The following is a 12,385-nucleotide window of genomic DNA, read 5'->3' on the forward strand; positions in this document are numbered from 1 at the left end:
TCACCTCCTTTACATGTGCTGATGACTCAATGATAGAGAGTCCCAGAAGGAGAAGCCTTTTCCCTACAGTGTTTAACCTATTCAAAGGTTATTGATAAAAATTGTTTGATGGGCTAATCACAGATGTTTCCTAGTGTTTGCCTTTATCTAGGGGAATGGTAGGAGATTTGGAATCAGATATATAAGGGTTTTGGAATCTTAGCTCTGGTCTATACTAACTCTGTGACTTAGAGTAGGTTAGTAAATCTTTTGGCATTTCAGCTTCCACATATCTACGGTGGAAATAATACTTTCTTGAGTTGTGTTAAAGATAGGATAACTGAAAAGTTGTTAGCACATACTAGATGTTTAATGAATGCTAGCTTCCTTCCCATCTGAGGTGCAACACTACTAACAGAACGTCCAGGCTCCTATTTACATTGAAGAGTTGATTACAAGCAGGTGATGCAACCTAACATTTGTTCTTACTTTCTGTTTGCCTCACCATTCATCATAGTTTCAAGTTTACAGTTCTGTTTGTCATTCTGGATGTTTGGTTAAGAATTGTCCATGCGACATAGATGCTCTTAGTTACATAAAGATTGAGATGGGTATGGTAATAAAAGACAAGATATAGAAGAGATCAAAATAAAATAAGACCTTAATTATATATGATAAAAAAAAAAACTAGAATGATGGCACCCTAGAATTGTTATTGTCTTGTGACAGAGTCATATTATTACTCTGGCCTCAGGAGCAGCTGTTGAACCACCCACCTCCACCCAATATGAGCAAACACATCAGGTGCCAGGGTTTATGACACTTGATAGTTGACAAATGTCCTCTGGGTTATGGTGGTGGGGAGGTTACATTCAAAATTTTCTGCCATAGTGCCACTTTGCTTGTTTTCATATATTTCAAGACTTTGGTTCTCAAAATTCAAGAATAAATAAAAATTAACTGGTGAGTGCTTGTTGAAATTCAGACTCCTGGGCGTCCCCCTGCTGATGGATTCAGTAGATCTGAAGTGGGGCCCGGGAATCTGCATTTAAATAGCACCACAGCTGTTTCTTTATACTGGTTGCCATCCAAGTCATTGTTGTTGGGAGGTCAGGTTCATGCTGGAGGTCATTATTCACTGACTATTTATTAAGTACTAATTAGGTGCAAAACATTATATGGGAGGGGCATGGCTCTAGCTCACCAAGCATTTAACAAACAGGATAAGAGCTGCGTACTCTCAAGGTTAGTCATATCGTTCCTTTCTCCTCCTCCTCCTCCTCCCCCTCCTCCTCCTCCTCCTCCTCCTCCTCCTCCTCCTTCTTCTTCTTCTTTTAAATATATTTTATTGATTTTTTTTACAGAGAGGAAGAGAGAGGGATAGAGAATTAGAAACATTGATGAGAGAGAAACACCGATCAGCTATCTCTTGCACACCCCCTACTGAGGATGTGCCCACAACCAAGGTATATGCCCTTGACCAGAATCGAACCTGGGACCTTTCAGTCCGCAGGCCAACGCTCTATCCACTGAGCCAAACCGGTTTAGGCTGTTCCTTTCTTCTTATTCCCAATTCATGTTGTACAAACCTCACATTGGCTTAGAATAATTTGTTCACTCTCTACCAGATTGTGTATTCCTTGGGAGCAAGTGAACTTCATTATTGACATATCATGATTTTTCCATCATCTTTTGTTATTCCTATAACTTCGGTTTTGGTCATGCCTCCAGCCCTGGCATCTGTGGCAATCTCTTGCTTGAGGTGCTGTACATTAGGAAATGGATTGTCTTTAAAGGACTTGTCTAACAGGCTCTAGTATGTTCCCACTGCCACAGCCATTTCCTTTGTCTTATGTTCATCTTGATGGCCTGGAGAGAGAGCGCAACGATCACACATGCCCCACTGCCTTCCCTTCTCATAGCAGGTGGTACTTGCCTGAAACTAATGGTCATGTGGGCGGGGTAACAAGTGAGCCTCGTTGGGAAATACTCTATGGCACAAGTTTAGACAGAAAGGTATGATGCTCTAAAGGGTGTGGCCCCTGGATCCCCATTTATGCAGTAATTGTGACATACTGAAGGCTCATCTGCTCAACTTCATTCCTGGAGACATGAGCACATTGGTTTAATCTCCAAGGAAGAAGAGCTTTAGATTGAGAACATTCGGTATCTGCTTTTCCTTCTTGAGACAAGAACCATTACAAATTCTGGGAAGAAGAGAATCTAGTTGAACTTGACATTGAGAAAAGTGTGAAGGTAAGAATAGTTTAACAAAAACTTCAAAAACAGTTGAAATTTGGGAGAGAAAGTGCTATATAAAATGCTTGAGAATCAAAAATATTTAAAGCTACATATGCTTAACACACACTTTGCTTTGAGTGTTAAGGCAAATAGTAAAGTGAAGCTCAAGAAGTAGTTCAAATTGTTTTGGTGTATTAGAATTTACAGATGTGTTTTGGAATATGAGTCATTAATTAAGATTTAGGAATACTTTATTTTAGTGATGGCTCAAGGTGACATTTTGGTTTAAGTTTTTCTCCATGGTATTTATTTTCTATTGGAGTTAGCTATTTGGTTAATTTTAACAAGAAAACTGTAGACTATTTTCTTTTCTTTTCTGATCTACTTTTCTTTTTCTGTGCACTGGCCTAGTCTGAACTTCATGTGACTGTAATACTAAGAATTAACATCTAACACCAAATTTAGATCTTATGATTTAACCAATATTATCTCTAAGTGACAGAGTTTTAAAATATTTAAATATTGAATGAGTTTGTGTGTGTGTGTGTGTGTGTATGTGTGTGTATGGGGAGCGTTTGGAGGGGGACATTCAGAAGAAAAGGGGCCAATATGTGTATCAGGAGTTGTATCTCATCTTTAACCCAGAGGATGATGGTTGGTGTCATTAGGAGCAGAGGGGTTTTTGGATGGTGGAGGAGCATGCATTTTTAGGATGAACTGCAGTTAAGAGTCAGGGATTGAATCTTGTACTCTTGTAGGCCTGGAAGAACCATTTCCCCTTTGTGAGGTTATAAGTGCTGAGATCAGGCAGGGAGGGTGTTGAAAAGGTACTTTTTTGTTTCCTTGCCTGGAGATTTCCCACGGGGTTTCTGCTGGCTGTCCGGCAGGTCTGCTCTGCTTTGTGGGCGAGGTATGCCCTCTGTTCTCCTTCCAGGGGACTGTGTCAGTTCTTTGGATTAGGATCTAATCAAACTCTGCAGTGCTTGGATTTTACAAGTAATAAGTTTTGTCTACAGGGAATAGTAAAGCAGGGAACAAAAATAGATCTGTGGGTAATGGTGTCATCTGGGAGATGACGCTGAAGTGATAGTTGAGGAGTTAAGCAACTTTTTCTTTCCACATTGAAAATGAAGTAAAACGAATGTCGTTTGCAGTACCAGGAGTAACTGGGTTTATTGGGTCAAGCAAATATAGCAAAACTTTATATATATATATATATATATATATATATATATATATATATATATATATATTTGTATATCTATCTATCTATCTATCTATCTATCTATCTATCTATCTATCTATTAGAAGCCCAATGCACAAAATTCGTACATGGGGGCGGTGGGGGGGGTGTCCCTCAGCCCAGCTTGCACCCTTTCCAATCTGGGACCCCCTGGTGGGATCGGGCCTAAACGGGCAGTCGAACATCCCTCTCACAATCCAGGACTGTTGGCTCTCAACTACTCGCCTGCCTGCCTTCCTGATTTCCCCTAACCGCTCTGCCTGCCAGCCTGATCACCCTCTAGCCACTGCCATGCCAGCCTGATTATGTCTAATTGCTCCCCTGCCAGCCTGTTTGCCCCCAACTTCCCTGCTCTGCCGGCCTGGTCACCCCTAACTGCCCTCCCCTCCAGGGTTGATCACCTCCAACTGCCCTGCCTTGCAGGCCTGGTCCCTCCCAACTGCCATCTCCTGCTGGCCATCTTATGCTGGCCATCTTGTGTCCACATGGGGGCAGGATCTTGGACCACATGGGGGTAGCCATCTTGATCTTCTGTGTTGGAGTGGTGGTCAATCTGCATATTACTCTTTTATTAGATAGGATAGAGGCCTGAATGCTTGGGAAGGGGCCAGCTGGTTTGCCCTGAAGGGTGTCCCAGATCAGGGTTGGAGTTCCCTTTTGGCCTGGGTGAGGGGCCTGTGGTGGTTTGCAGGCCGGCTATGCCCCCTGGTGACCCAAGTGGAGGCCCTGGTATCTGGAATTTATTTATTAAACTTTGTAGCCTGGAGTGGAGCCAAGCCTCCTGCTTAATCCGTGGCTGCTGCCATTTCTATAATTGAAACTTTGTATCCTTGAGTAGAGGCCTGGGCCCACCAGAGTATGTGGAAAGCTTGGCTTCCTCTGTTGCCAGTTTAACCCAAGTCTCCCTTCTGGTAGCCATCATGGTTGGGTTTATTTGCATACTCACTCTGATTGGCTGGTGGGTGTGGCTGGTGGGTATAGCAGAGTGATGGTTAATTTGCATATTACTCTTTTAGTAGGTAGGATATAATTGATTTCAGAGAGGAAGGGAGAGGAAGAGATAGATAGAAACATCAATGATAAGACAGAATCATTGATTGGCTGCCTCCTGCATGTCCCACATTAGGGATCAAACCCAAAACCCAGGCATGTGCCCTTAACTGGAATTGAACCTGGGACCCTTCAGATGGGTTGAGAATAATATGTGCTTATTTAATAATACTGTGGTTTAGTTGCTTTAGAGTAACTCATTTAAATTTAAATTTTACTAGGTAGAGTCTGTTATTTGCCCAATATTACAGAAGAAAAAAAAACTGAGGCATTTAGAGGTTAAATAACTTGCCCAAAGTCATGTAGCTAGTAAATGATAAAGTTGGGATTCATTTCTATTAAGTCTGAATCCAAAGCCTCTTCTCAGTTTTTTTGAAAATCCTATTTTGACCTGTAACTATATCTCCTGTTGGGTAAGTTATTTGAAAACTTTATTTAATGATAAAATTGTTTAATCATTCTCCTAATTTTAGACATAAATATTGTGTTTAATTTGGTGCCTACATTTCCAGTTATATCTTTAGGATACATTTCTAGAAGTGGGTTCCTGTAAGGCTCTTTAAAACGTATCAATTTTCCCCAGGAAAGCTCAAATAATTTACAATCTGCATGTTTTTTTAAAATTCCACATACAAGTATTTTTCAGTCCCATAGTGTTGCCTAAACCAAGGCAAACAGGAGAACTCAGGAACATTATCATGAAGATGGTGGTTAGGATGATGAACCATAGAATATTAGAGCTGGAAGGAACTCCAGGTATTACCTAGGCCATCTTTTCTTTTATTATTTAAGAACTAAGGCCCAAAGAGGTTAAAGACATGCCCCAAACCATAGCACTAATTAGAGTCAGAGTTAGGAGAAGACCCCGCACTATGTGATCTATTGAGTGGTAGTCTCTTGGATGATTCACATGGCTCAGGATGTGTTTAAATGTCCGTTTGGGGTGTTGAGTAGAAAATCAAGAGAACTTTATCATCTGAGTCAGTTTCACAGCCCCCCTTGGCATGTCACAGTTGTGTCAGGGAGATGTGGAAGTAACCCAAAGGGTCTGCCTTGAATTAAGAGGCCCAATGTCCACCCAGGGATATAAAGAACTCTGCTGGGCCAGGGGCACACCAAAGTCCCCTTTCACGGTGAGATCTACAAGGCTGGGTCTGGACTCTCCACTTCTTATTCCATAGATGGCATTTGAACAAAGGGCTGCTCACGTAATTCAAAACTTGCACAATTCAAAACTGATTTTCTATAGTGCTGACCAAGAATGGAGAACATTTCTGTTTATTATTGCTTCAACATGCAGCAATTCACAATGGATTTGCCTTGGTATCTATCTGGGTTAACATCTGGGTTAAGCTGTTAAGCCTCAAAGTTCCAACGACTTGGCACAATAAAGAGTTGAACAAAATCTGAAGTGGGCTGGTTAGCCACCCTCTATGCTGCAGACATGCCATGTCAAGGTTGCCAAGACAGGGGAAGTTAAAGGAGTCAGGTAGGCTCTTACCTTCAGCCTGAAGGTATAAATGCCATGGACCATTGGCCAGAACTAGAAACATGGTTCTGATTGAACCGGAGGAAGGCTGGTAAAAGTGTGGAAGAGCACACAGATGTTTGATGCACACTGATGGTCTCTTCCACACATTTGATTCTTGATACTTTGAAGTTACCCACTTTAAAAATTTGTAGGGCCAAAACCAGTTTGGCTCAGTGGATAGAGAGCATTGGCCTGGGGACTGAAAGGTCCCAGGTTCGATTCCAGTCAAGGGCATGTACCTTGGTTGCGGGCACATCCCCAGTAGGATGTATGCAGGAGGCAGCTGATCAATGTTTCTAACTCTCTTTTCCTCTCTGTAAAAAAAAAATCAATAAAATATATTTTTAAAAAATTGTAGGTATACCTATATCATTTCAAGTTTTAAAGATATTAATTTAAACATTAAAAAAAATCTTTCATATTACATTCCTTCACATATACTTAAGAAATCCTTTTGGGCTTCCTATTAAAAAACACAAAATTTTTGCGTAATAGTTGTGAGACTTGGGTAAGTCTTTAACTTCGCTAAACCTGTATCCAATTTTTTTTTAAAGTTAAAGAAATTTTATTTTTAATAATATACATATCATTAATTTTATTTTTCATAATGCATAGTGTATGTAAGTACATAAAGAAAAATAAACATTAGGGATACCCATAAGTTGAAGTATTTGGGTGAAGAAGACTTTCAATATATCCATGAATCGGCTTAGAAGCATCACAGGACAGTACCCATTAGAAAATAATAAAAACCATGCCCCCCCCCCCAAAAAAAAAAAATCCAAATTATGGTGAGTAAGTGCAGGCAGTAAAAATTATAGTTTATTGGGTATAAAAAGTTTATATGTTCTTTGGATTAAAAAATATATATATAAATGTGTGGCACGGATAATCTCTCATTCATAGGTATATTGTAAGTACTAGGCTAGAGATCTCATGTAAAACACCTGGCAAAAGGCCTAGAACAAGGTAAGTATTCAAAGACTGAGAAATTTTCTTCTCACTGGTATTATTGATATTTCAGCGGATTTGCTACTGTTGACAGTAATATCATTTCCTTGGAATCAATGGTGTATCCATAATTATCAGAAGATAAGGAATTAGCGATGTTTGGCTAAGTTCTGGAAATAAAAGGTTTTCATCTTCTGTATGTTCTTATCTCAGTAATCATGGGGAGTTTCAAGGGTCATGCCCTCCCCGGAACCTTCTTCATCATCATGGGTATTTGGTGGACTCTGAAGTGCATTCTGAAGTATGTCTGCAGAAAACACAAGCGGACTTCCTATTTTGGCTCCAAAGCAGTATTCTATCGAATAGATATTGTGGAGGGAATCATCATAATCGGCATGGCTGTAATTGGTGAGTGGACTATTTCAGTATTCTGTTTTCTCCTTTTGGCTATTTTCACATGCAAAGAGAAGATTTAATATTATGTCGAGAAATTGCTAACAGTGAATTTTTACTTTAAGATACCTCTGGACATATATTCTAATTTTAATTTCTATCTTATATAATTGTTAGAAGGTGATACTTCATATTACAAAAGTGTATTCCTTAGTAAGTTAGTCATGGTAATTAACTTACCTGCCCACTCAGGGTAAATTTCCTTTATAGAATTAGCTGGAGCCTCTGAAATAATTTTATACCAAGTATTCTGATGCCTGAAAGAGTAAGCTTCATCAGAAAGCATTTTTCAAAATGACCTCAAAATAATCAAGGGATCATGAGAGAGCTTCAGTAATAATTATTTTTAATAGTATGTACAAAGGAATAGGCTGAAGAAGCCTTGCCTTACGCATTCATTCTTTCTGTGTGATTTCTAAAATATATTTTATTGATTTTTTTTTATAGAGAGAAAGGGAGAGGGATAGAGAGTTAGAAACGTTGATGGGAGAGAAACATCGATCAGCTGCCTCCTACACACCTCCCACTGAGGGATGTGCCTGCAACCAAGGTACATGCCCTTGACCGGAATCGAACCTGGGACCTTTCAGTCCGCAGGCCGACGCTCTATCCACCGAGCCAAACAGGTTAGGGCTCTGTGTGATTTCTAAATTGGAGATGAAGGCTAGGTATGACGACTTCTAAGGCCTTTCCATTGACTATATGATTCTGTGAAAATGTTCTGTGTTGTTAGAATTTTACTTCAGTTTCTCCTTTATGAAGGGCAAAACCTCCTAATATTCCTTTAGTTTTCTTCATGCTTAATTCATGGCCACCACTCTTTGCGATGGCCATCAAATTCCAGAGCAACCATTTCCCAAGAGAGAAATTTCCACATCCAATTCTATAGATTAAGCAATAAAACAACATTTTTAAGAAAGTGCAACTGTTTGTGTAGCTGACCTGACCACAGGCCATGTCTGACTGTGCTTTCTCGGTTATCCTTAACTGGGGGAAAGCTGAGCTCTAGCATTTTTATGCTATAAACCAGGCACAACTCCCTACTTCGTGGCAGCTACCCAGAGATACAGCAGGTAAGAAGGAAGCAATCAGTCCCCTCTGTGGGATTGATCTTACAATCGAATCCCAATTATTCAGGACTCATTTAGTCATTAGATTAATGTAGGGACTAAAGTCATCAGTGGAGCTGATCATGAAACTAAGTAGAACTAAGATCTTTAGCATTAAAGGTCTGAAACAGCTGTTTGACTGAATTGACTATCTTTAGTTAAAAGTGATTATCCAAACCAATATTCGAACCTTTGAAACAAGCCTAAACCACCCGTGTTCAGCTGTTAGGCAACAGCCCAGAAATAGGAATTAATGTCATTTAAAAGAACACTAGCTTGGACTAAGCACTGGGCTAATCCTCCTGCTTTCTCAGTCACATGATGAAGAGACGGACTAAAATTTTAATTTGTTCTCCAGGTATGCTTGGGGAGCAGTTCATTGTTGGAGGGCCCCACTTGTCCTTGTATAACTACAAAGAAGGCCGGTGGGTCCAGCTCCTGGGCTGGCATCACACCACCATGTATTTCTTCTTTGGGCTGTTGGGTGTGATGAGCATCCTGTGTGCCACCATCCGCTCACTTCCTAGCTCTTTGAGCAAGTTAATGATGTCCAATGCCTTATTTGTGGAGGGTAAGTATGAGTATTTTCCTATACCTTTAACTATTTTTGGATATTTTACTAGCCCTTTATAATAACATTCCTTTAGTGTCTTGGTGCAGCCTTGGTCCAGGGAGTACCGATTTGGGCCATGGTGAAACTATTGGATGCCCTAGGTGGGATGTCAAAGATTCTCCCTCCCTACTGACTCATTTAGTAAAGCTGAACAAGCACAATCATTCAAAATGCTTTATCCACACATTTCACACCAAGAACCACCTGCCATAGTTATCTCTAGGTTATCCTGGAGACTATCATTATTTTGGCTTTTAAAGGTGAAATTGACCTCAACATAGAGAAACATGAATATCCTAAAATGAGGAGACACAACAGGGTAGCGTCCACCACCTACTAACTAGCCTTTTTAATATTGAAATAGGAACAGTCCACCATTACATGATAAGTAGGGTCCAAAAAACTCAGTCATATGAAAAGATAAGTTCCTGTTTTTGATAGATGAATGAAGAACAACATTTTTTGTTCTGTTGGTCGCCCTGTTACTGTATGGGGAAACACTGAAAACAAGTGGTTAGTGATTTGTTTTCATTTATTGTTATTTGTAAAGAATGACTTGATTGTGGAACTACAAAAGCCCCATAGTATCAGGAGGCAGTCATTTCCCAACTCCCCACCTTGCCTGCTACACGTGAAGATAACAACTTCGGTCAACCCCCCTTTGAGAACAAGGGCTGGGTAAAAGGTGGGCACCAACAACCTGTGTCTTACTGCCTCAGGGTGTGACGATATTTTTAAGAAACATTTTTCCTTCTTCATCAAAATGGAAAAAAGATGATGAGACTAATCTTTCCATGGGATTAAACAATGTAATTAGCTACTAATTCTTGGGCGCTTCCAGAGCACCTAGTGATTCATGTTTGCATCTGCTTCCTCCAATAGAGCGAATTCCTTAAGGCTTTCTCTCATTCATCTGTGCTCTCACCCTGATTTCTGCTCCCCAGACTCAGCTTGGGTATTATTTTTCCTCCTGCATTGAAGATGCTTTGAGATATAGTTAGTTAAAAACGTCATTCTGTGTTAGAGGAGAGAATAAAGGCTGGGGAGGGGAAAGGAGTGTTAAAGTTGAAAAAATTCCGTTCTGAAGAGGTAGCAATGACTCCTAAAATGGCATTACTATGGGAAGCTGGGAAGCAGTGGGCACCTGATATTTGGAACAGATGTGTGCACGTGTAAAATTCTGTGGTGGGGGAGAGGGGAGAGAGAAACTGGTTTCATTAAAAAAAGACAAACGATCTCCCACCTCTCTATCAGCTTTTATTTTCTACAACCACACCCACGGCCGGGAAATACTAGACGTCTTCGTGCACCAGCTGTTGGTCTTGGTCATCTTTCTGGCGGGCCTGGCTGCCTTCATGGAGCTCTTCTTACGCGCCAACCTGACTGTGGAGCTTCTCCGCACGAGCTTCATTCTGCTGCAGGGGAGCTGGTTCTGGCAGGTGAGTCGGAGCCTCCAGTTCATGTACCCGTGTCTCCGCTTAGGACCTCCTCTCTTTGTTTGGTGGGGCATGTCGCTCTAGAGCACATGTGTCAAACACACGGCCCGCGGGCCAAATCCAGCCCGCCAGGCCTTGCAATGCGGCCCGCACCGCGCTGTCATCACTGCACTCCGCTGTCAGTTTATGACATTGTCAGTGTATGACTGTTCAGTAAACCATTCGGCCCGCGATTTAGGCTGGATTTTAGATTTTGGCCCCTTCTCTGATTGAGTTCGACACCCCTACTCTAGAGCTCAGAGACTTCCTCCTGTGTGCTGCTGGCGTGGGAATGTGGGCCTCCAGCGAAACAGGTTTGGCTCAGTGGATAGAGCGTCGGCCTGCGGACTGAAAGGTCCCGGGTTCGATTCCGGTCAAGGGCATGTACCTAATAGGGGGTGTGCAAGAGGCAGTTGATCAATGATTCTCTCATCGATGTTTCTAACTCTATATCCCTCCCTCTTCCTCTCTGTAAAAAATCAATAAAATATATTTTGAAAAAAAAGAAGAAAAAAAAGGTGGGCCTCCAAGAGCAGCCCTGGTGGGAGCGAAGACAGAGCAGTGGGGGAAGAGAGCAGGGGGGTGTGGGGGGGAGGGGCGTCCGTCTTCATCACACACCTGAGTATGTGAGCTGGTGCTTTTAGTTGGAAGCAATTCCTTGATGCTAAATCAACTTACAGCCTGATGGGTGGTAAGCTCCAGAAAAATATGAAAGGCATGAAGCAATGATTTATTGAGAAACAACTAAGGGCCAGCCACTGTACAGGACTTCCACACACATTGCTTCATTATGTCCTTACAACGACTTGTACGTGAGGTATTACCATTCCCATGTAATCTGATAAGGGAGGCTCAAAGAGACCAAGTTACTTTCCCAGGATCACAAAATAGTGAAACGGGGATCTGAATGTGGGTGTCTGACGCCAAATCTCAGGTTCTTTCCATTTTACTCTGTCAAAGCCCTGACCTTGATGTGTGGCCGAAAAATTGTACTCCAATCAGTGATCATGTATTTTATAGAGAATGAGAAATCACAACCCAGTATCTACTGTGTTTCCCTGAAAATAAGACATCCTCCGAAAATAAGACCTAGCACATGGAAAGATAAGACATCCCCTGAAAATAAGACCTAGCGCAACTTTGGGAGAAAAAATTAATATAAGACACTGTCTTATTTTCGGGAAAACAGGGTATATAGTGATGTGAAGGAAGTCTGAAATGGAAGGTAAATGTGGTTTAATTAGGAAAGACTTCTTAGAAGTGATTTTTTAGTCACCAAAAAGCAGGGACTTGGGACCCTGAGGTTATTTCAGGAACTTGAATTTCCCACAAGGAATGAGAAAAAGACACCTCAGGCAAGGGGAGTGGAACATCCTTTTCAAAACGGGGAGTAGGAAAGATGTGATATTTAAGCATATGGGGGGAGGAGTGGGTAGAAAGGCTGTTTGAGTAGGAGTTAGTAAAGAGAGGCTACATTTAAATGTTATTTCGAAGAAAGAACTATATTGGAAAAGCAACCAATGTCCTATAATGTGATAAAATTGATAATTGGTAATTTAACAAGCTTATATACAGAAGTTTGTTTGTTTTTAAGATTATGTATCATCTGTTGGGAATCTAAATAGAATGGAATATAAAACGTTTTTAAGCATTTTAAATCTCCTGGATGGACTGTTGTACCATATGCATATATTATTACCTATTTACAAATAAAAATAAACTAAAACAAATTTTTAATCC

At 40.9% G+C, this 12,385-nt stretch overlaps 1 protein-coding gene across 6 annotated transcripts in view; it reads left to right on the forward strand.

Moving 5' to 3' along the window:
• The window catches only part of TMEM45A (transmembrane protein 45A), a 118,868-nt gene that overhangs the window by 88,439 nt on the left and 18,044 nt on the right, over positions 1-12,385 (forward strand). For all 6 annotated transcript variants that reach the window (XM_084875518.1, XM_084875516.1, XM_084875517.1 and 3 more), the window contains 3 exons: positions 7,209-7,403; positions 8,916-9,128; positions 10,425-10,609. In XM_084875518.1, coding sequence (XP_084731644.1) covers positions 7,214-7,403; positions 8,916-9,128; positions 10,425-10,609 — 588 coding nt within the window. In that variant the 5' untranslated portion in view covers positions 7,209-7,213. The remainder of the gene's footprint in view (positions 1-7,208; positions 7,404-8,915; positions 9,129-10,424; positions 10,610-12,385) is intronic.

This window comes from Pipistrellus hanaki (genome assembly GCF_964339955.1).
Source record: "Pipistrellus hanaki genome assembly, chromosome: 2".
In the NCBI taxonomy this organism is placed as follows: Eukaryota; Metazoa; Chordata; class Mammalia; order Chiroptera; family Vespertilionidae; genus Pipistrellus; species Pipistrellus hanaki.